We start from the raw sequence: 23,304 nt of genomic DNA, 5'->3' as shown, positions 1-23,304 counted from the left end.
AACATATGGATTTAGACAATAGGGTGATGAAGGCCTGGAGCTGGGGGTGGGGCAAGCTAGAAGAGTTCAATTGGTGGGGGGAAATGGGGACATTTGTAATACTTTGAACAATAAAGATTTAAAAGGAAATGTGACATAAGTGTTTAACATATCATCCCAGCCCTCAAGGAGTTTAAAATCCAATAGGATTTGGTACTAAAAGAGGAGAGATAGGTAGATAAGTGGATGGATGGATGAATGGAAGGGTGGTTGGGTGGGTGAATGGATGGATAGATAGATAGATATAGACAGAGTGACCATAAAATAAAGAAGGCTGCTCCCTACAAGCCACAGAAGAAATGTCTTGTTCAAATCCCAGACACTGACAAAGAGTAGCTCCTAGAGCACCAATATACATATCCCAACATTTTATCTGGAAAACTAACGAAGCAAGCTAGGACGTATGTCATCACCTCTGAAACCTGTTCAAGAATAACCCATCAGTAAATATCCCCAAGACAGGGCACCCATGTTTGCCCAAGCCTGTGATGTCCATGAAGCTCTGTTCTTACCAGGTCATAAGTCCATCAGTACATCTTACATTTAGGAATGCCTCTGAGTTACCACTTGCAGAAAAGTTCCCCTGCTCTTCCAAGATAAAGAAAGAGGGTAAACAATCCTATTTCCATCACTAGATCATTTTATTTTTCAAGAGAAAAGAACAAGTTTTACACAGCTCTCCATCCTTAGAGCACAACACAGTGCCAGAGTTGGTACCATGCTAATGAACAGCCAAATAAAGCTTTCAGAAGAATGTTCTAGTTACCCAAAGTAAAAAAGGGAAATAATATTCTCATGCCTGGGAAGCTAGAACTCCTTACTGGAAATGGCTTCTGAAGAGAATACAATCTGAGATACATGTACCTGGTCAATGGACACGTCTCCCATGGAAGCTAGCATCCCTCTTCTCAGTGCCTCCTTTCTTCATGCAAATTCATGCACAAAAGAGAATAGCAGCAGACAAGGTAGGTTGCTATTCTGAAGAGAGGAGAAAGTAAAAAATTCAAGGAAGGCTGGACACTGGACAAAAGAAAACAATAGCTGGAAGGCAAATTGTCTTAAAGAATCCAAGTGTTATAAAGTGACACAGAGAGACATCTGTAATACTGTCAACAATAAAAATAAATTTAAAAAGAAAAAAGAAAGAAACCTCCAGGTTGATGTGGCTTCAATGATTAATTGTCAAGCATTTAGGGAAAAATGAACTTCGACTGTTTATAGCAAACACAAAAATTACACTGAAATGGATCATAGACCTAACCATAAAAGCAAAAGTGATAAAACTTCTAGAAGTAAACATAGGAGAATGTGCTTTTGGCTTTGGGATATTCAAAGAATTTTTAGATATGGCACAAAAAGCACAAACTATAAAATAAAAAATGGTAAGTTTTTCTTCATCAAATATAAACCTTTGCTCTTCTAAAGACAATGTCAAGAAAATAAAAAGGCAAGCTACTGACTAGAGAAAACATTTGCAATGTATACATGTGACCAAGACTACTTTCCAGAATATATAAACTACACTTACAGCTCAATAAGAAGAAAAACAATTCAATAGAAACAGTGGGCAAAGAAATTATACAAATAAGTAATAAGCATATGAGAAGATGCTCTACAGCATTAGTCACCAGTAGTATATTAATAAAGCCATATTAATATACTACTACTTTCTTAAGTTAATAAAGATAAAAATAAAGTTTTAAAATATCAACTGTTAGCAAGGCTATGAAATAACTGAACCTCTCCTACATAGCTGGTGAGAATAAAAAATAGTATAACCACTTTAGAAAATAATTTGGCAGTTTCTTATTAAGTTAAATATATACTTTGTATATGATTCAGCAATTCCAATTCTAGATTTTCCTCCAGATAAAACATAAAAATACATGTTCACACAAAACATATTAAACAAAACATATGTTCACATAAAATCTTGTCCATTAATGATCATAGCAGTTTTATATCCCATACCATAGAATATTACTCAGAAATAAAAAGGAACAAACTATTGATACCTATAACAGAAAAGATGAACCTCAAAAGCATTATGTTGAGCAAAAAGGAAAAACACAAAAGAGTATATTCTCTATGATTGCCATTTATATAAAATTCTAGAACACAGGCAACATTTATTTATCTTGTCAGAAAGCAGATCAGCAGTTGACTGGGGCTGAGAAAGAGAGTAATTTACTTTCTGCAGTGATGGAAATTTTGACTACATGGGTGTATATATTTATCAAAATTCATTGAACTGTGCACTTAAAGTGGGTGCATACTATTACATGTAAATTGTAATTCAACAAAGATGATGTTTCTCATAAAAGAAAAAAATCTATAATAATAAAAGGGTAATATGCTAATTAGACTGGGAGTCTTCTGGACGTCATTCTGGATGTCCTTCCTGACAAAGCCAGGGCTGGAGGAAAGCCAGCCCAGGTCCCGGGTGCCTGCGGGCAGCCTGAGGAGGGAAGCCTGGGTCCCGGGTGCCAGAGGGAAGCCAGTGCCGGCAGCTGGGGGAAGGAAGGCCTACTATTGCATGAATTTTGTGCATCAGGCCTCTAGTTAAAAATAAAAACACTTGGGCCCCATCATAGCAGGACTCATATGGGGCCTATAATCTGCATTTTAAACAAGCCCCATGGATAATTATATTGCAAGATGTTTCACTTATAGAAATTGTATTGGTTTCCAAGTACCCAACTCTTGGACAACAAATCAACCTTGCAAGCAAAGAAAATTCAGAAGAAAAGTAAGTTTTTGTGTGCCCTCTTTCCATCCCCCAACCTTTACTCTAGCTGGAATACTGATCACTACCAAAGTATCCTACTGGGTGCTCTATTCTCCCAACTGCTGGCTCAGCTGTGAATAAGCTTTCTTCACTCATTCTTTACAAAAGGAAGTTTGCTATGAAATTAAGTGGGAGAAAATAAAAATAAAAACACATTACAAGATGGAGGAGCATGTTGGTGCGGGGAGGGGGGGGCTGGGTCTATGGTAGCTCCACTGGCTGGTGCTTTTATTTATTTATTTATTTATTTATTTATTTATTTATTTAAATTTATTGCTTAAAGTATTACAAAGAGTATTATATATGTCTCCTTTTTTTTCCTCCCCTTGACCTTCCCCTAGCCTCTCATACCCCCCAGTGTTTTGTGTCTATTGGTTATGCTTATATGCATGCATACAAGTCCTTCAGTTGATCTCTTACCCACCCCACAACCCTCCCGGCCTTCCCGCTGTAGTTTGACAGTCTGTTCAATGTTGCTCTGCCTCTGTATCTATTTTTGTTCATCAGTTTATAATGGTCTTTATTATCCATAAATGAGTGAGATCATGTGGTATTTTTCTTTCATTGACTGGCTTATTTCACTTAGCATAATGCTCTCCAGTTCCATTCATGCTGTTGCAAATGGTAAGAACTCCTTCTTTTTTACAGCAGCATAGTATTCCATTGTGTAGATGTACCACTGTTTTCTAATCCATTCATCTACTGATGGGCACTTAGGCTGTTTCCAAATCTTAGCTATGGTAAATTGTGCTGCTATGAACATAGGGATGCATATATCCTTTCTGATTGGTGTTTCTGGTTTCTTGGGATATATTCCTAGCAGTGGGATCAATGGGTCAAATGGGAGTTCCATTTTTAACTTTTTGAGGAAACTCCATACTATCTTCCATAGTGGCTGCACCAGTCTGCATTCCCACTAGCAGTGCACGAGTGTTCCTTTTTCTCCGCATCCTCTCCAGCACTTGTCGTTTGTTGATTTGTTGATGATAGCCATTCTGACAGGTGTGAGATGGAACCTCATTGTCATTTTGATTTGCATCTCTCAGATGATTAGTGACTTTGAGCAAGTTTTCATATGTCTCTTGGCTTTCTGAATGTCCTCTTTTGAAAAGTGTCTTTTTAGGTCCTTTGCCCATTTTTTGATTGGATTGTTTATCTTCCTTTTGTTAAGTTGTATGAGTTCCCTATAAATGTTGGAGATTAAACGCTTATCAGTGATAACATTGGCAAATATGTTCTCCCATGCAGTGGGCTTTCTTGTTGTTTTGTTGATAGTTTCTTTTGCGGTGCAGAAGCTTTTTATTTTGATGTAGTCCCATTTGTTTATTTTCTCTTTAGTTTCCAATGCCTTAGGAGCTGTATCGGTGAAGAAATTGCTTCGGCATATGTCTGAGATTTTGTTGCCTTTGGATTCCTCTAGTATTTTTATGGTTTCCCATCTTACATTTAAGTCCTTTATCCATTTTGAGTTTATTTTTGTGTATGGTGTAAGTTGGTGGTCTAGTTTCATTTTTTGCATGTATCTGTCCAATTTTCCCAACACCATTTATTGAAGAGACTGTCTTGACTCCATTGTATGTAGAAGGATCATACCTCAACATAATAAAAGCCATATATGACAAACCCACAGCCAACATCATACTCAATGGGCAAAAACTAAAACCATTTCCCCAAAGAAAAGGAACAAGACAGGGATGCCCACTCTCACCACTCCTGTTCGACATTGTATTGGAAGCATTAGCCATTGTGATTAGACAAGAAGAAGAAAGAAAAGGCATCCAAATTGGAAAAAGAAGAAGTAAAACTGTCCTTATTCGCAGATGACATGATATTGTACATAAAAAACCCTAAAGACTCCATAAAAAACTATTAGATTTAATAAATGAACTCGGCAATGTAGCAGGATACAAAATTAACACCAAGAAATCTATGGCATTTTTATACACCAATAGTGAACTTACAGAAAGAGAGACTAAAAAAGCAATCCCATTTACCATCACACCAAAAAAATTAAGATACCTTGGAATAAACTTAACTAAAGAGGTAAAAGACCTCTACTCAGAAAACTATAGGACGTTGAAAAAAGAGATAGAGGAAGACATAAACAGATGGAAGAACATACCGTGTTCATGGATTGGTAGAATCAACATCATTAAAATGTCCATACTACCCAAAGCAATCTTTAAATTCAAGGCACTCCCCATTAAAATACCAATGGCATATTTTACAGACCTAGAACAAACTCTCCAAAAAGTCATCTGGCATAAAAAAAAGACCCCGAATAGCTGCAGTGATCCTGAGAAAGAAGAACAAAGTAGGTGGGATTTTAATACCAGATATCAAGCTGTATTACAAAGCCACTGTTCTCAAAATGGCCTGATACTGGTGGCACAGAACAGACATATAGATCGATGGAATAGAATAGAGAACCCAGAAATCGACCCGAAACAATATGCTCAATTAATATTTTGCTGGTGCTTTTTTAAAATTTTTTATCAGGGAAAGCTGTGTCCCATGGCAGGCAACTTTCAGCAGAGCTCCCATCATTTGCAATGGATTTTTGATGAAAAAGATCTGTGGATGGAATGCCAGAAGGACTTAACGTTTCTCTCAGAAGAAGAATACTGGAAATTACAAATATTTTTACAAATGTTTTACAAGCATTAGGTGAACATTTTAAATTAAGACAAGTTATTGCCACTGCTACAGTCTATTTCAAGATATTCTATGACAGGTATTCTCTGAAAAGTATAGATCTTATATTAATGGCTCCTACATGTATGTTTTTGGCATCCAAAGTAGAGGAATTTGGAGTTGTCTCAAATATAAGACTGATTCTGCTGCTACTTCTGTATTAAAAATTAGATTTTCATATGCCTTTCCAAAGGAATTTTCTTATAGGATGAACCGTATATTATTAGAATGTGAATTCTATATTTTAGAACTAATGGATTTTTGCTTGATAGTGTAACATCCTTATAGACCTTTGCTCCAGTATGTTCAGGGTATAGGTCAAGAAGACATGTTTCTTCCCCTTGCATGGAGGATAGTGAATGATACCTACAGAATGGATCTTTGCTTACTGTCTTCTCCTTTCATGATAGCTTTAACTTGCCTACATATAGCCTGTGTTGTACAGCAGGAAGATACCAGATAGTAGTTTTCTGTGGATATGGAGAAGATTTTAGAAATAATCAAGGTTATTTTAAAACTATATGAATTGTGAAAGAATTTTGATGAGAGAAAAGAGATGGCAACTATTCTTAGCAAGATGCCAAAACCCAAACCTCATCCGAACAGTGAAGGAGAGCACAGTCCAAATGGAAGTCATAATTCTAGCTATAGCCAATCTTAAAACATTCCTAAGAATTCCAAAGTGGACCAGTTGGAAATAAAACATTGGACGGATTTCAGTAATGTCTTCAACGGAACACAAGTAAATATGAATAGCTTGTTTCTATCAAGCATATTGGGAAGTGGCTTTATTTTTGCAAAATAATTTTTTCCTTATCTAATTTGATTCTAGTATATAAGTGACTAAAGGCACTTGATCATAAAAGTTTGGAAAGGTTCTAAGGGGACCTACAGACAGACATTTCAAAATTAATAGCTTTTGCCTAGTATAGTTTTTTCTTAATCTGGATAACAGTAATTGTAGTCTTTTATTAAGCCAGGAAACATGAAGCATAACTTGTTTAAAATTCTCTTTGGACAAAAAAAAAAAAGGACATAAAAAGTGAAATATATGAGGGTGCTTCCCCTTCCTTACGTTAAATTTTGAAATGTATTTAAGAAATCAAATCCTACAAAATCTTGGAAGATTTTGGCAATGATGTTGATAATTTCAGGGTAATTAATCAAGTACCTATTGATTTTAAAGTGTATTTTATTCAGTAGTTTTAGTATCTTGCCATGGAAGATACTAGCCCAGCCTAGCAGAAGAGTGTAATCTGGATAGCATACTTTGACGTTTTTAAATTTTAAAAAGTTATATTAATTCTGTAACTATTTTGAAATTCTGAGCAAACTTAAAAAAAACCTATATGAAGTTATTTGCATTTGATTCACAGTTAAATCAGGCATTAAGAAAGATAATTGGATAAAACATAATATGGTTGAAATTTGGTAACATTTTAATATTAATTTATACTCTACTGTGAAAAGTTTTTGTATGACATACACACTCTAGTTTATTTTTATGTCTTAATGTGGATCCTGAGCCAGAAACACAATCAGGTTTCAGACCAGTTTGATACTGGCTATTCTTAATTCTCACATGAGCACAGGACTTAAGACTAAATGTTATGTCAGTGGGACTGTGCTGTCTGTGGAACTTAATACATTAATCATTTTCTTCAAACTTGAAGAAGAATGATAAATAAAATTTAGAGTCATAGGATACTGATGTACAATTTAAGGATTAAATTTTTTTATAAATCAATTGTGAACAATGAATTATGAAATTAAACATTGATTTCCTAGTATAAAACTACAAAAATAAAAGTATATTCTCTAGCTAACAAACAAACACACAAACACATAACAAGTGAAGAGAAACCAATATATTTTCAGAACACAGATCCCTTCCCATAAGGTCATTCAAGATGGGCTTGGCTGGCCAGGTCACTAGACACATGTTATCTATGGCTATACCTACCCTGGGGAACAGCAGATAGCCAGGGAGCCTGATGGATACCTGTGTGGAGAACAGAACAGTACTACAGTAAATATGCTAAGAGAACTCTTAGCCCAGAGGAAAGGGTCATTTCCCTGCCAAATTAAACCTGGGTGCTCAGTTTCCATTCCTTAGTCTGTTCCTGCTATCTGACATATCTCCAGGCCCCTATTTAGTCTATCCTTCTCAATTTCCATGGCCCAGCTTGAATAACACCTTCTCCTTATTAGGCCCCCATGGTCAAGCTCTCCTTCCCTGGAACTTGGCCTCAGAACTCATACAGAAATTTTGATTTGTATTTTAGTCATCATGTGCATACCATATCTACTCTACCAGACTGTAATCTTGTTGATTATAGAAACTATAACTTATTATCTATGCTAGGTGTAGCCTGCCTACTTCCTAGTACATTACTTCGAACTTGGTGGGTGTGTTGTGTACATTTATTGTAGAAATTAATGAATTATTCAGTTTATGCTGATTCATATCTCTGAGCTTTTGCTCACACTGTTCCCCTTTTCTGGAAAATCCTTCCCACTTCAAGTGTTATTTCCTCCAATAAGCGTCCCTAGATCCCTAGGCTGTTGGGCTCCTATAGCACTTTGAGCATCTTCTTATCTTATCACTTATAACCACCGTTGTATATTAAAATTAAATATTGATTACCAGTTTGACCTACTTTACCATAAGCTTCAAGAAGTAAAAAAATTCATCCTAGTCATCCTTATTTTAGCCCAGTGTTGGGTAGTAGCATGCACTTTATAAATGTTTTTCAAACATTTATATAATCCCTCCAGAAGTTTCTGGAAGCATTAGCCCATGACACAGAGGCTCCGGTTTGTTTACTTTGTGTTCCTATTAGAGTGGGCAAAATTGTCCTGAGCTCCAATTCCCAGAGAAAACCCAGCATAAACAACCTTGCCATTCTAAGTTTCCTTTTGGCTGAATGAAGGAGTAGGACTAGGTGTTCTCTAGGGCCTCTTATAATCCCTTGATCCTTGTGTTCCAGGAATTCCCCAGCAGAATAGGTTGTTGAATACAAAAGAGGCAAGTGTGGCCTCTCTTCCAAAGGTCTTTAAGATGACCCCCTGCCTCTGGGATGGCTGGACATAGGGAAAAGAATTCGTGACTCTTCAGAGTACCCATGATTCCTCTTTTTAAATATATCTCTCTCTCCTTTTGCCACCTTCCCTTTTCCTCATTCTCCCAGCCTCTCTCTCTTTTTCCCCTTTTTCCTTATCTGCCTCTCTTCTCCTACCCATTCCACTGCACTTTCCCGGCACCTCTACTTCTGCCTCTCCCGCTTTCCCTTTCTCTCCAGATTTACTTTATCCATCTCAGTTCTCCTTCATTTATCCTGCGTCTCTACCCACTCTCTCCCTTGCCTCCCTCCTCTGCTGTCAGCCCTGCAGGAAGCCAAGACTCCTCACGACGCCTGGAGGTGGGAGGGTGAGTGGGTGGGCCCCGGTGCAGCGGTCCCGCCCCTCGGTGCGTGTGTGAATGTGTGGTAGTGACGCGGCACAGGCGGCGGGGAGGGCGGCTGGGGCGGCGGAGAGGGAAGCGAGCGGATCGCTGCGCGCCCTCCCGCTCCCTGCCGCCTGCCGAGGCGAAGGCAGGGCGCAGGCGGCGGCGGGCGGCATGGAGAGCCTGCTGGACAATCCGGTGCGTGCCGTGCTCTATCTTAAGGAGCTCACGGCCATCGTGCAGAACCAGCAGAGCCTCATCCACACCCAGCGCCAGCGTATTGATGAGCTGGAGCGGCGGCTGGATGAGCTAAGCGCCGAGAACCGCAGCCTGTGGGAACACCAGCAGCTGCTGCAAGCCCAGCCTCCGCCCGGGCTCGTTCCTCCATCCCCAGCCCCGCTGCCCGCTATCCCAGTCACCGCCGCCACCGCCACTGCTGTCGCCCAGGAACAGCTCCAGAACCACGGACAGCTCCCGCCCACCTCGCCACAGACTGTACCGGAGCAGCCACCGATTCAGCACCACGGACAGTTCCTGGTGCATCCCTCACCGGGCCACAGCGGCAGGGCGCACGCACCCCAGTCGCCCCACCAGCAGACAGGGGCGCCAGGGGCCGTCGCCAACAAGGAGAAGGAGCGTCCCCCGAGTTGTTGCGCTGCCGCTGGAACCCTCCTTCAGCACAAATCCCCCGCTGCCCTCGGCAAGGGCGTCCTGAGCAGGAGACCCGAGTGAGTGGGGAAGAGGGTTTGCGGACAGTTGAGGTGGGAGAAAGGGAAGCAAATGGGTATGAGGAAGACCCAAGGGGGAAATGGGCGCACTTAAGAATCTGAAGGACTAAGGTAACGTGAAGTGAAGGGGCGAGAAGATGCCTGAGGGTAGAAGTGTGTCAAGGAGATTTGGGGAAAAGGAGGAAATGATATCAGTGTTTGAGAGGGTTTGGGGGTTGTTGGAGAAAAGGGGAATATCCAAACCATCATTGGGGGCAAAGAAGAAAGAAATTTGGTTTCAGTGATTGGAGATGTTGAAAACTAGCAGTTCTTAACGGGGACAAGATTGAGAGAAAGTTGGGGTGAAGATTAAACTGAAGAAAAGAGAACAGTTGGAGAATGTATTTAAGTTAGAAAAATCTTAGAAGAGAGTTTGAGTGGTAAAATTATTTCAATGAATAGTAAGATATGAAAAAGATGGAGGCTTGGCAAACAGGCATGTTAAGGGCATTAAAAAGGCTAGGGTCCAGAAAGAGAAGACTTGGGTCTGAGGGAATTCAGGAGGCAGAGGATAAAGCAGGAATGATGTAAAAAGTCGGGGGGGGGGGCTGTAGATAGAAGATGAGCTGGCTCTTTAATTGATGCAGTGGGAATCAAAGCCAGGAGTGGCTCATTTGGGGAATCTTAAGCTGCTCTGACCTGAGTGACTGCCTTTCTTATGAATCCCCACAGAACTAAAGGGGTGCAAGGTAACAACCCACCAAGCTAATGGAGGACTGAGTTATAGTATGAGGACTCAGTCTGGTTATAGCTTTCCCTCTGACTCAAAGAGGATTTCTGTGCAGGGTGGTTGGCAGTCGTACAAAGGGAACAATGATGAGAGAGACAGTTGCCAAACGGAGTTGGTATTTCAGTGTAATTCCTGTTTAAATCTCTCTGTTAGGTCTAGTGACTGCCAACTTTCTTTCCCTTTGGATTTTTGGTGATAACTGAAATCTCATGTTGAGTTGTGAGAGAAATAGTAACCCCCTACGAGGGACTCTAGGACCTTGAGCTCTTTCTTCACACACAATATTCATAAACTAGGAATATGGAAAGAAGAGATGAAAGGGGACTGGAATATTCTCCCCTGAGTATTGAGAAAGCTGTGATCATGTCAGTTTCCTTTCTCTGATTAGAGGTGATGGGATAGCTGCATGGAAGAACAGCTCTGGGGAAATCAGCACCTGGTCAGCACCTGATCCTGACAATGATGACGCTAACGGAATTGATTAGGGGAAAGAGGGGAAAGAGCCAAGAATCTCATCTTCATCCAGTCTTGGTGTGCTTTAGATCTGGGGATACTTGTGAAGATTTTTATATATTTCTTAAAAACCCATGTTCTCCTCACATCTACTGTAGGTTAGAGAAGTTGGGTCAGGACATGTTAGCTCACAGGGTAGATTTGACCAAAACCATGAGACTTAAGGGGGAAAGGTCTAGGCCAGTGACGGCGAATCTTTTGAGCTCGGCGTGTCAGCATTTTGAAAAACCCTAACTTAACTCTGGTGCCGTGTCACATATAGAAATTTTTTGATATTTGCAACCATAGTAAAACAAAGACTTATATTTTTGATATTTATTTTATATATTTAAATGCCATTTAACAAAGAAAAATCAACCAAAAAAATGAGTTCGCGTGTCACCTCTGACACGCATGTCATAGGTTCACCATCACTGGTCTAGGACCATCTGAGTTGGCTGACCTAAAGCATTTGATTTGAGCCCCCAAGAAGATGGTTTTCTTAGCTCCCTCAGTGGTCCAATTGCCCACCCTTCAGTTTCATTGTTTTCTTTCCTTATCTAGCGTAAAAAGCAGAAAGTCAGTTTTCCCTCATGCTCATAGCTAGTTAAAAGGCCCATGATACTATGTGGCTTTCTCCCCAAATAGGGAGATAAAAACTATTTCATTCCCTTTTCCTGAGGGCAGCCATGGCTTCATAAAAATGATGGTTCTTCACCTGATTCCTTTCCTCTTGTTCTTTATTGTCTCCTTCTCTTCCACTGCACCCCACATTGTTTGCATCCCTTCAGGATACTATGTGGGCCAGAGAGGTTGAGAAAAGATCCTTTTTCTTGAATAATAACTTTGCTGTGACCCCCAAAGTGGCTTAGAGAGCCCCAACTCTCCTGCCCAGGTGCTCTTGCTGGGAATTCAGGGGTTTAGGAATCATCTGGATTCCATCCAGCCTCATATGGCAAAACTGGAGAGGAAACATCGTTTTTCCTTCTCCCTTGTCCTGCTTCTGCTTCCCAGGAAAGCAGAACAAAAATAAGAAATAATTAGAGTGGTGGAAGAGAGTAGAGATTGTTGGAAATCACGTAGGAAGTTGTGCCAGGCACTAAAAGGTTGATATCACTGGTAGCTCCTTCATTTATCCAGATCCTCCAGCTTTTTCTCCTGCTCCCCACGTCTGAACACCACGAGACTTAGAGAGCTTGGGTATGGACATGCATGGCTCACCTCCCTCCCAAGGCACCCTCTCTTCCATAGATGTGAAATGTTGGCTTGCCGGATGCCTTTGGACCACTCATTTCTCCCCACTGTTTTGCTTCAACCCAAATTTCCCCCACAGGACTTCAGGAAGGGATTATCTTTGTTGACTAGATCTTTGGCCTCAGACTGCTCTCTACCCATGACACCCTCCTTGTATGTCCATCCTCCTCTCCATACCTCTCAATGGTGCAGAGCTAGATGCAGCCAGCAGGCAGGGAGATATCTCCATGGATAGAGTTAGGGGAGGAGAAGAGCAGAGCCAGCAGCTCTCTCCCCAATTTCTCCTAGGGAACTCCCTGCTGAATCAGTTCTCTACTGGGGGTGCTGAAGTAGAGGAAGAGATGACAGAGGGAGGGTGTCTTTGGATTGTAATTTTGCTGAACTCTTTTCTAATTTCATACTTTCCCTTCCCTGGCCTCATTATAGTGAAAATGAGGCCCTGGTGAGGTTGCTGAAGGGTAGGCGAGGGTTACGAGGGGCCAAGCACTGAGTTAGATGCGTTATTTCATCATACAGTTGTCTCTTATCCACAGAACTCCTCTTCCTGCCCAAATCCAGGAGAAGCAGGAGCCCTAGGGAACCTGGGACTGGGAAATAATGGATTGTTTAATTGTCATCAGATCTGCATTAATATGCAGCTTGGCCTCGCTCCCTCTTTCAGCTGAGGGAGATAAAATAATGGTGGCCTTGGAAATTAGGCCAAGGAAGTGACATTATGGAGATAAGTGATTGCAGAGACATCATGGAAGAAGAGACTTCAGGGGTTAAAATTCTTTCTTTGCATGTTTCCTGGCTCTTGCTACGCTTCAGCCCCCACTGCCTTTGCCTCTTAATGAAAGCAGCAATCTTAGCTTCCTCCTCTTTATTTTTTCAATCAAGGCTCACTACATCTACAGAATTGATTATGCTCTTCCTGGCTGAAGCCAACGCCTCAGCCTGACCTGGCAAAGTCTCCTCCTTGCCATGGAAGCATATGGCCCTGCTTGAAGCTACTGGCTTCAGTATGACCACAGTTTCTCTGTTTGAGCACAGGTTTGCCCAGCCATCCAGCTATGCATTTAGAGCACCTGGACCCCAGGGCTTGCCAACATACCTAAGCCCATGGGCAGAGGATTTTTGGAGGCTAGGTAAGATCCTTGCATTATAATTCAAATTTAGCTCCTACCCCAAACTCCCCACCTCCAAGTGGCCATGAAGTCTGAATGGCTCAGTAGCGCCTGTCCTCTTTTCTCTTCCTTCCTCCTTAGTCTTTTTTCTATACACTTCTTCCTCACTATCCGCCCTTTCTCTTTTTTTTCTTCTTTCTTCCCCCATTCTTCCTGCCCCTCACACACTTTCTCTCTCCCATATTTTCTTCTTTCTATAGTTTGCTTCTACTTAAGCTGCATAGGGAAGTCTCCCCCTCTCCACTCCCATCCTCTCAGCATAAAATAAATATTGGGTCATCTTTTGAGTTCTTATACCAACTGGAGGTTGGAGGCTGGTTAGAAGATCATTGGAAGTGCTTTTTACCCTGTTATCTAAGGTGCTGGTTGGAGTAGGTGTCTCTGTTTGGAGGTGCAACTCATGACCGACCCATCCTGAGAGCTATTAAAAGAGTATGAAGGTCTGTCAGTCAGTCAACTCTGTTTTATCAATTGTCCAGTTAATTCAAAACCCTGCATTCTGTGCTGTGGAAAGAGGAAATAAGCAAACAGTTGTGGTTCAACATGCAGGAGACACATATCTGGAAACTTCCAAACAAGTGTAAGCAGATTGCAGCTGCCTAGAGCTACCCTCTATCAGAACAGAATGGTGAAAGGGGTGAGCATACAAATCACATTCAGAGTCCAGAGAGAAGGTTTTATTGGTTTGACTCAAGGGTTTGTGTTAGGAACAGTAAGAGTCAAAGCTAGCTGGATGGAGGACAGGGCTCAGAAGATTCAGTGCATGGAATCACTACCGCATCTGCATATATCCTGTCTTCTGATGGTATAGTTCCCCACTGCCCTAATCCCCTCCCTCCAGGCAAAACCCTATCCACAGGGGAAGGAAATCCCTGGGACTCGGGCTCCTTGTCTATCGCATGACAGAAGGCCTGGTTGCTGAGGCCAATGCTCACCAACCTGCCTATCCCCCTTCTCTTCCTCTGTCTGCTGCAAGGAGAGGACTTGTAGCTGGTAAGCTGGAAAATGGGGCCAGAATGAAGGCTCACTGAGAGGAGGGAGTGTGTGGCTTTTTGCTCACCTGGAAGCTGACATGGAGTGGGCACTTGTAAAGATTTTCTGTCCCCCTCCTTTCCAATGGCCCAGACTGCTACGCTTCCTTCCCATTGAGCCAAAAAAGAACACAATTCAAGAGAAACAAGTCATCCTGCCTTCTGGGAAATGCTGATGGCCTTTCTCCTCCTCACCAGCCCCTTTTGCCTTGCTCTACCCCTACTCTTTCCTTCCTTACTCCTGAGCCCTTCCCAGACCCACATAGTCAACACCGTAGGGCTTCACAGTGGCAGCCTGGAGCATTTTTCCGTTGGCCCAAAACCAAGCAAGAGGAGCAGCAGTTGGTGCTGCTGATTCAGCAGATATCTGTGCAGCCTGAGTTTCAAAGGTCACTCATGAAAAAAGGTAGATGGGGTCAGGTCTGGGTGGAGAACCAATGAAAGGGAGGGTGATATGAAAAGGAAGGGGGGAGCTGGGACAAATAGCTCCACTCATGATCTGGAAAGAGATTCAGATCCTGAATTTAAATCCTATGTAAAGATTTTCAGACAGACTGGCTTTGTTGGGAAACTTAAATATTTTTCATGGGGGCCCAAACATACCCTCAGTGACCGGGACACAGGGCAGCAGCAGCTTAGTATGGGGTTTCTTAGTAAGAGTTTCTGGGGACTCTGATGGCACCTCACAGGTCCCCAGACACAAGGCCATCTGGCAGCTTTCCAAGGCTTTGGGCACTGCAGCTCATTCCTCCTCCGCAGGTTCCCACAGGGGCTGCAAAGGGCTTCTTGTTTCAACAGAGGGAGAGGTAGTCATCTCCATTTCGTGCAATGAGAAAATAACAACCAAACGAAAAAGGATCAGGAGTGAGGGAAAAATTAGATTTTTCAGGCTGAAAGGAAAACCAGAGAATCACAGAATCGTCAAGATCTAGGGCAATGGTCGGCAAACTGCAGATCTCGAGCCACATGCGGTTCTTTGGCCACTTGAGTGTGGTTCTTCCTAAGCCTTAGGAGTACCCTAATTAAGTTAATAACAATGTACCTATCTATATAGTTTAAGTTTAAAAAATTTGGCTCTCAAAAGAAATTTCAACCGTTGTACTGTTGATATTTGGCTCTATTGACTAATGAGTTTGCCGACCACAGATCTAGGGGATGAAGAACATGAGCTTTGGAGTCAGGCAAAGCTAAGTATGAATCCTTCTCTCCTACTACCAGTGTGAGATCCTACATTCATTACTTACCTTCTTTGAGCCTGTTTCCTCATTTATAAAATGAGAAGTAGTATGTGCTTTGAAGGGTTGTTGTAAAGTTTAAAAGTTAAATAGTATCATTTGCTTAGTATTGTTCTGGGCACATAGTAAGTGCTCAATACATTGTAGTATTTCTAGAGATAGAGAACCCAGGGCCCAGGACTCATCCACAGTCAGACCATAGTTACAGACTGGGATCCAGGCAGGATTCCCTCCCTTCTTACAGGCCAGCTATCCCATCTGCCCTTATCCCATCTGCCCTTTCCCCATCTGCCCTTCTACCTCTGGACAATGTGCACCCAAGCGATTCTAGATACATGAATGTAGAGCTTACACTGAAATGCAGCCAGGCAGGCCAAATCCACCATCCATTAGTGATCTGTGTTGAAGGCTCACAATTTGATAGCTGAGAAATGTTTCCTTAAGCCCAACTTAAATCTCATCTGTTGTATTTGGGGATTTGTACTTAAGGTCATTGAAAGGATCTGAGTTATCACCCAATGCCCCATGGTAATAAGGATGATCACCCATTTTCTAAATGTAGAAACTACAGTCTCATTGAGTATACAGACGTACGAAGGACAGAAGGGAGGGTGGGAACAATGGGGCCTGAACCAGGAGACTGCCTCCCACCTGAAATGAATGAAAACTAAATCCACTCCTTCAAATTCTTCCAGCCCGGGGATGGAAGGGTAGACCTGCTCTTTTCAGGACTCTGAGGTCAGAAAGCTGAAAAGAATAGCAGGATGAACCGAGGAAAGGAGAGTCCTGGTGTGTTGTTGTGGGTTTTTTTGGCGGTGGATGGGGGAAGTAGAGGTTAGGGGAGGATTCTGCTTTATCTGGTCAAGCATAGAACGTAAAAGAGTTTCTTCTCGAGAAAGACTTTCTTAGATGAAATACCTCCTAGGAAAAACAAAACAACTGGAAAAGTAGAGATGTTGGGCTTCTAAAATTCTCTCCCAGGGTGGTTGTGGCTGTGAGGCCACCATAGGCAAAGGCTGCTGCTGCTGCTGCTGGGGTGGGTGTGTGTGTGTGTGTGTGTGCGCGCGCAGCGCGCGCTGTTTTGCTGTTGCTCTTTGTTTGGAATATCTCATCTGGGAGGGTTATGTAACACTGCAAGACTGGTGTATGCACTGAATGGTGCCTCTTGTCTTCAGCAAGTGGGCAGGCTACTGTGGACAGAGAGCACGCAGGCCTGTCCAACTCCCTGCCCACTTTCTGTACTGGCATCAGGCCATTCCCTCTAAGCCATAGCTACAGGGGATGGAGGGCTTTAGGAAATGGAATAGGGTCCCTCAGCCCCTCTGAGGAGTCAGGTGAATGTCAGAGCTAGAAAGGTCCTATTAAAGGTCATTTGATCCAAACTTCTCGGCCCAAGATACAAGTGACTGGTGCTTCCAAACTAGTTAGTGGCAGAACTCTTCATCAGATATTCCACAATTAGGGATTCCTTGGTACTTCAAGGTTATCCCCTTGTTAAAATGTAAACTCTCTGAGGACAGGAGAAAAACAACACATTTAGCTATAGCAGCCTTTTACACTTCAGCATGAAAGAGTGTATTTGAGCCACGTCTGAGAACAGGTTTGATAAGGGAGGAGGTTGCCATGGTTGACTAAGGGCCAGGTCAAGAGGCTCAGAAGGAGTTGAAGGGCCCATGAAGGGGGCTGTCCAGAACTTACATGATCTTTATCACTGCTATATTTTGCATGGAGTTGGAACTGCCTTGCCTGGACCTGGCAAGCAAAGGGGAGGGAACTGGGCACTCCCTCATGGGCTTGTCTTGGAAAAGTAATTATCTGAGCCATAGAAGGGATACTGTTCCAATGAGCTTCATGTGTAAAGTCATAAGGCAGGAATTTAAGGAGCACCTGGTGCTTGGTAACCTCTTTTGATTCTCTCTAGCATCTTAAAATAATATTTTGGAAGGAAAAATTTCACACAACTCTATTGGGGTTAGCTATGGAGCAGGAAGATGTGGGCAGGAAGGGCTAGCAGACAGTAGAGGCTGGTGTTGCATAGGCCTGAAGAGAATGGGGGATGAGAGGCTAAGTCAACATCTAGGAGGTATTTGATAAACACTGCTTGAATGAATAAACTCTCAGTGTGTAGGGCTCAGGCAAGCTCATAGGTGGTTGAGTGGAGGGAGAGAGGTCAGCTGGAGGGAGGCCCCACTGGGCAAGTAAGTTGTGCTTAGGCCCAATAGCAGTTTCTGCAGCTGAGCATGTGTGAAAAGCTGGATCTGAGGCTCTTAAGGATGTTTGGGGAGTGACGGGGACATGGGTGCTCCTCCCAGTTAACAACTCTATCCGTGTGAGCCCTCCTCTCTCTTTCTGTGTCTGCTGCTGACAAGTCCAGTCCTCAGCCTGGGAAGCTGCATTATTAAGCATGACAAAGCACTTGAGCGTTTCATCTCAGACACACACACACACACACACACACACACACACACACACACATACCCTCATCAGCAGGTTGAACTAGAAATGTGTAATGGGTCTATGATAATGGGAGGGAAAGGAAGCTTAAATTGTGGCCATGTCTCTAGGTAGAAAGAGACAGAGAGTGAGCTGGATACTGGGATCACCCTTTGGCCTGGAAACGCAGCAAAAACCAACACCCAGGCTCTATCGAGGACTTTCCTTCCTATTTCTGCATCAGGCAGCGTCAGGTCTGTTCAGGGAAATGTTAGGGCACTGACGGGGGGTGGAGGGGTAAGTGGGGGTGTGTATGGTATGGATGTGTGTGTGGGACTGAGTGGATACAGCTGCGCATGGGTGAGTGTATTACTGACTTGGGCTGGGGGAGACTGACGTCACCCACACCATGCAGAAGATGTGTGGGCCTCACAGCAAAGCTCAGCAGAGGTCTTCTTCCTGCCTCCCCATGACACCCTGGTCTGTCACCCTGTCAGGACTCGCGGTTCCTTCTTCTTTCTCTGCATGGCTTGTTTCATCTCTCTTGGCTGGCCAGTTCCTTCTGTGTCTTTTCCTCTACAAAATGGGGTGAGTCTACAGTGCCTGGCTCTAGGCTTTCTCTGTCTCAAGGGAGCCTGGGGATCAGGGGATTTGCAGTCTCTGGAGGCTGTAAGCTCCTGGGAAGAAGGCTATCTGGAGGGTGGATGGGTGCAGGGGTGGGCGTCTGGGACTCTCTATTGAGCTATTATATTTGGAAGCTCATTAACCCGGCAGCAGGGAGATGCCAGAGATGCAGGGAAGGCTGCAGTGTGGGGTTTCCCTGCACCTGATTTGGCCTAGCTGTGGCCATGGCCTTGCACCATATGACCTCTCAGGGATCTGGATAAGTCAGGTCAAACCACTGTCTCCCTGCCTACAATGAGGAATGCACCCCACATACCAGGCAGAGAGGCAACGTAATTCCATAATTTCTTGATAAATGATTTGAATCGACCACGCTAATTCATTCAACCCATCAACTCAACACAATGATTATTTAAAAACAGCAACAGCAACAAAAACTCTACATAGTAGTTGGGAACCCCTTGCCTGCATCTAGTTTCAGTGATTCCTGTACACAGCCTGGGCTTTACAAACAGATGCCCAGAATGCTTCCAAAGTGGCTATTTGCCATCTTTGACATTCTTAGAGCTACTTAACTCATAAGATCCCATCAGGGAAGGCCAGAGGGAATTCCACGGACAGGTAAGGGGGACACTTTCCTTCCAAGCCGCTGGTCTCCACCAAGAAGCCAGGACTCCTGAGTTCTGTGCCCACCTTCACAGAAGCCAAGTGTAAGTTTGGAGCAACCCCCTCCCTTTCTCTAGGCCAATAGGAACAATCACTTTTGGCCCCTCTCTCCACTCAGCTGACCAAGTCTGTGGCAAAGCAGAGCTCTTTAGAGGTTGCTGCAGCACAAAGGGCCCAGCCTAGATGTGAAAAGTGATTTCCAAATGAGAAGAGCCTTAGGAAGGGAGCTCAGGATGGGGGACCAAGAGAGAATGAATTCACTCGTCCTTTCAGAAGAGAGAGAAGAGAGAGAGAGAGAGAGAGAGAGAGAGAGAGAGAGAGAGGGGAAACAGACACCTGTGGGCTCTAAGTATGGCGGCCTTGCAGGTCTGCAAGGATGACGTGAATTCTGCAGGGCCTTCCAGCTCTACATACCCCAGGAATTTCCACTGGGCTCCTTCAGGTCATTACTGCTGAAAATCCGGGAGCAGCTGGAAGGTAGAGATTAGGTCCAACCCTCTCCCCACCTGGGGTCCCCTCTCCCGCCTCCGCCCGCAATCTCGCTCCGAAAGCCTGGGGAAAGCCCTTCCTCCTCCGTGTCCCGGGGGCTTCTCGGTGGGAGGGAACGCGGAGTCAGGCTGGCTGCTGCGTGGGCGGCCGGAGCTGCTGACACGCAGAATGGAATCTCCCAGCCCACGCACTCCTCCGCCAGCCCCGCACGGCGGGCCCACGCCCCCACCGGGTGAGGCGGTGCTGAGTCACACGCAGGGAAGCGCAGCCCTGGCGCCGTCCCCGCCCCGCACCCCCCCGCACCCCCCCCCCCCCCCCCCCCCGCGCGCGCCACACCTGGGAGCGCAGGCTCTGGCGGCCCGCGGCGTGCGCGGGGGCGGAGGAGAGGGAGGGGCGCGGCGCCCCCGCCGGCTTCCCGAGTCCTCGGTGCTCCCCTGGGTTCCCCGCCCACCCAAGCTACCCCGGCCCCAGAGGAGGGCGGTCTCCCGACTGTGGCTGTTTCCCTGGGTCTCTCTCCGCCCCAGCGCCCTCGCCGGCTCAGCCTGGCGCGCACGCCGCCCGCCCACGGCGTCTGGGAGCACCCCCTGCGCCGCCGCCGCCGCCCCCGTCTGCGTCACCGCCCAGCCCTGCTGCTCCAGCCGCCGCTGCGCCTGGGATCCCGGCGGCCTCCGGCTTCAGATCACGACCCACTCACCCTCCACTCAGGCTGCTGCCCAGGGTGCGGGCCCGCCGGGCTGACGTGCGCTCCTTTCCCCGCCTCCGTAGGCCCAGCCCAGGCTGCTGTGAGTGGATTCCCTTTGAAGAAGGTGGTAGACCAGATGGCTAAGAAGGTCAGGGACCAGGCTGGTGTCACCGAGGTCCAACTTTTCAGTATCCACCTTCCATAACCGTCCTTGTTCCCAAGACACCTTTTGCAAGAAAAGCCCAGCTCTTAGTACCCCCATATTTATATTTTAATTTAATGGATCACATAATCTTAGAATTCTAAGCCAACCTATGATGAAGGATAATAGCTCAGAGTGTGACACTGGGTTTGAATCCTGACTCGGTCATGTATTTACTGTGTGATCTTGATCAGCGACAGCCTTGGTTTTCTTATCTGTAAAATGTGGACACAATTAGTACTAACCTGGTAGGATTGCTGTGAAAATTGAGAGGTGATGCCAGCAAATCACCAAGTAAGCCAAGCACACAGTAAGGACTCCAAGTAGAGTAGTTGTTATTATTTTGGGATCCTTCTGGCAAGAACTGGCCAGAAAGTGCTTTTGAATGTAGAGCACACTTCTTACCTTTCTGTGTCTCCCAGGGGACTCAGAACAAACTCCTCTTTCCTCTTTGGCAGCCCCTCACGTATTTGAAGAGAGTCATACCTCCTTCCCTGGCCTTTCTGTCCACTATCTCCCCACCCCAGCCTTTTTTTTCTTTAAGGGGAACACACCTAAGCCTACCACTTCCTGCTGCAGTGGTTTGTGGGTTGCTGTGCTTCTTATCACTGCTCTCCTAACACAGGAGCCAGAAGGGAGCCCTTCCGTCCAGGGGGTATGGCCAGACCACCCCTTAACCTCCTGCCTCAACCAGGCAAGTTCTGACCCAGCCTGGCTTTGAATGGTGATTGGTGCCTAGGAACCCGCTGGCTTTCTCAGCCTCAGGCCAAGAAGGGACCGGTCAGCTAAAAGCCCCTGGGCTCCTTCTGCTTGAAGGACTCTGTTCTCTGACTCCAGGCCCCTATAGTTTTGCAGGTGGCTTGCATTTTAACATCAAAAAAAGGTGGAACTGTTTATAAGGACCTATTGATTTTTATTTTGTCAATCTGGTTGTGTTCTTTTTAAAATTTAATTAACTCTTTTCAAGTAGGTAATATATTGACATACTACAAAAGTTACAAGATTCCAGAGTTTACAATGAAAAGTGTTTTCCCACCCATTTCCAACCCACTCACCCCCCACTGTCACCCCACCAGCAACCAATGTTAGCAATTTCTCATGTATCTTTTCAGGGAAGTCTATATACATTTAAGTGTGCATGTGCAGGTACACACGCATGTATTTCCTTTTACAGAAATGGTAGTATATTTTACACTGTACCTCACCTTGCTTCCCCCCCCCAATAATCTGTCTTTATTGTTGAGAGTATTACAGATGTTCCCCCTTCCCCCCCCCCCATTGCCCCCTTCCACCCCGTTCCCACCCCACCACTTCACCACTCTACTGTCTGTGTCCGTAGGTAAGATCTTTGGTTAATCTCTTCCCGCTCCCACTCCGCCTTCCCTCTGAGATTCATCAGTCTGTTCTATGCTTCCATGCCTCTGATTATATTTTATTCATCAGTTTATTTTATTCATTAGATTTCTTGTTCATTTATTTTGATTTTTAGATTCAATTGTTGATAGATATATATTTGTTGCCATTTTGTTCATATTTTTTAATCTCTTCTTCTTCTTCTTCCTCTTCTTAAAGAATACCCTTTAACATTTCATGTAATACTGGTTTGGTGGTGATGAACTCCTTTAGTTTTTTCTTGTTTGTGAAGCTCTTTATCCTTTATCTGACCCTCAATTCTAAATGAGAGCTTTTCTGGATAGAGTAATCTTGGTTGTAGGTCCTTACTATTCATCACTTTGAATATTTCTTGCCACTCCCTTTTGGCCTGCCAAGTTTCTGTAGAGAAATCAGCTGACAGTCATGTGGGTGCTGCCTTGAAGGTAACTAACTGTTTTTCTCTTGCTGCTTTTAAGATTCTGTTTTTGTCTTTAACCTTACATTTTAATTATGATGTGTCTTGGTGTGGGCCCTTTTGGGTTCCTCTTGTTTGGGACTCTCTGTGCTTTATGGACTTGTAAGTCTATTTCTTTCACCAGGTAAGGGAAGTTTTCTGTCATTATTTTTTCAAATAGGTTTTCAGTATCTTGCTTTCTCTTCTTCTCCTTCTGGCAGTCCCATGATGCAAATATTGGTATGCTTGAAGTTGTCCCAGAGGCTTCTTACACTATCTTCATATTTTTTAATTATTTTTTTTTTTTGCTCTTCTGATTGGGTGTTTTTTGCTTCCTCATATTTCAAATCGTTGATTTGATTCTCTGAATCCTCTACTATACTGTGGAATCCTTGTAAATTATTCTTTATTTCAGTTTCTGTTTGATTAATTTCTGACTGATCCTTTTTCATGTCTTTGACATTCTCACTAAGAACCTTGAAAGTCTCATAAAGACCCTTGAATAACCTTATAACCATGGTTTTGAACTTTGTATCCAGTAGTTTGCTTGCTTTCATTTCATTTATTTGTAACATGTTTCTTTGTCTCTGCATTTTGGCTGCTTCCCTGTGTTTGTTTCTGTGTATTAGGTAGAGCTGCTATGTCTCCTGGAATTGGTAGAGTGGCCTTGTGTAGTAGGTGTCCTGTAGGGCCCAGTGGCTCAGCCTCCCCAGTCACCTGAGTTGGTCACTCTAGGTGT

The 23,304-nt window shown here is 44.0% G+C and overlaps 1 protein-coding gene and 1 pseudogene across 8 annotated transcripts in view; both read left to right on the top strand.

Annotated features, from left to right (window-relative positions):
* The first annotated feature begins 5,320 nt into the window (after positions 1-5,320).
* LOC139005257 (cyclin-C pseudogene) lies at positions 5,321-6,182 on the top strand (annotated as a pseudogene).
* A 2,862-nt stretch (positions 6,183-9,044) lies between these two features.
* IQSEC3 (IQ motif and Sec7 domain ArfGEF 3) overlaps positions 9,045-23,304 on the top strand; it is a 112,469-nt gene continuing 98,209 nt past the window's right edge. For all 8 annotated transcript variants that reach the window (XM_070409519.1, XM_070409518.1, XM_070409517.1 and 5 more), the window contains exon 1: positions 9,045-9,694. In XM_070409519.1, coding sequence (XP_070265620.1) covers positions 9,141-9,694 — 554 coding nt within the window. In that variant the 5' untranslated portion in view covers positions 9,045-9,140. The remainder of the gene's footprint in view (positions 9,695-23,304) is intronic.

The sequence above is a fragment of the Myotis yumanensis genome, unplaced genomic scaffold (assembly GCF_028538775.1).
Source record: "Myotis yumanensis isolate MYYU_CA2020_CCGP unplaced genomic scaffold, mMyoYum1.0.hap1 SCAF_3, whole genome shotgun sequence".
Lineage (NCBI taxonomy): Eukaryota > Metazoa > Chordata > Mammalia > Chiroptera > Vespertilionidae > Myotis > Myotis yumanensis.
The sequence above is the reverse complement of the archived record's forward strand: the minus strand, read 5'-3'. Positions and strand labels throughout refer to the sequence as shown.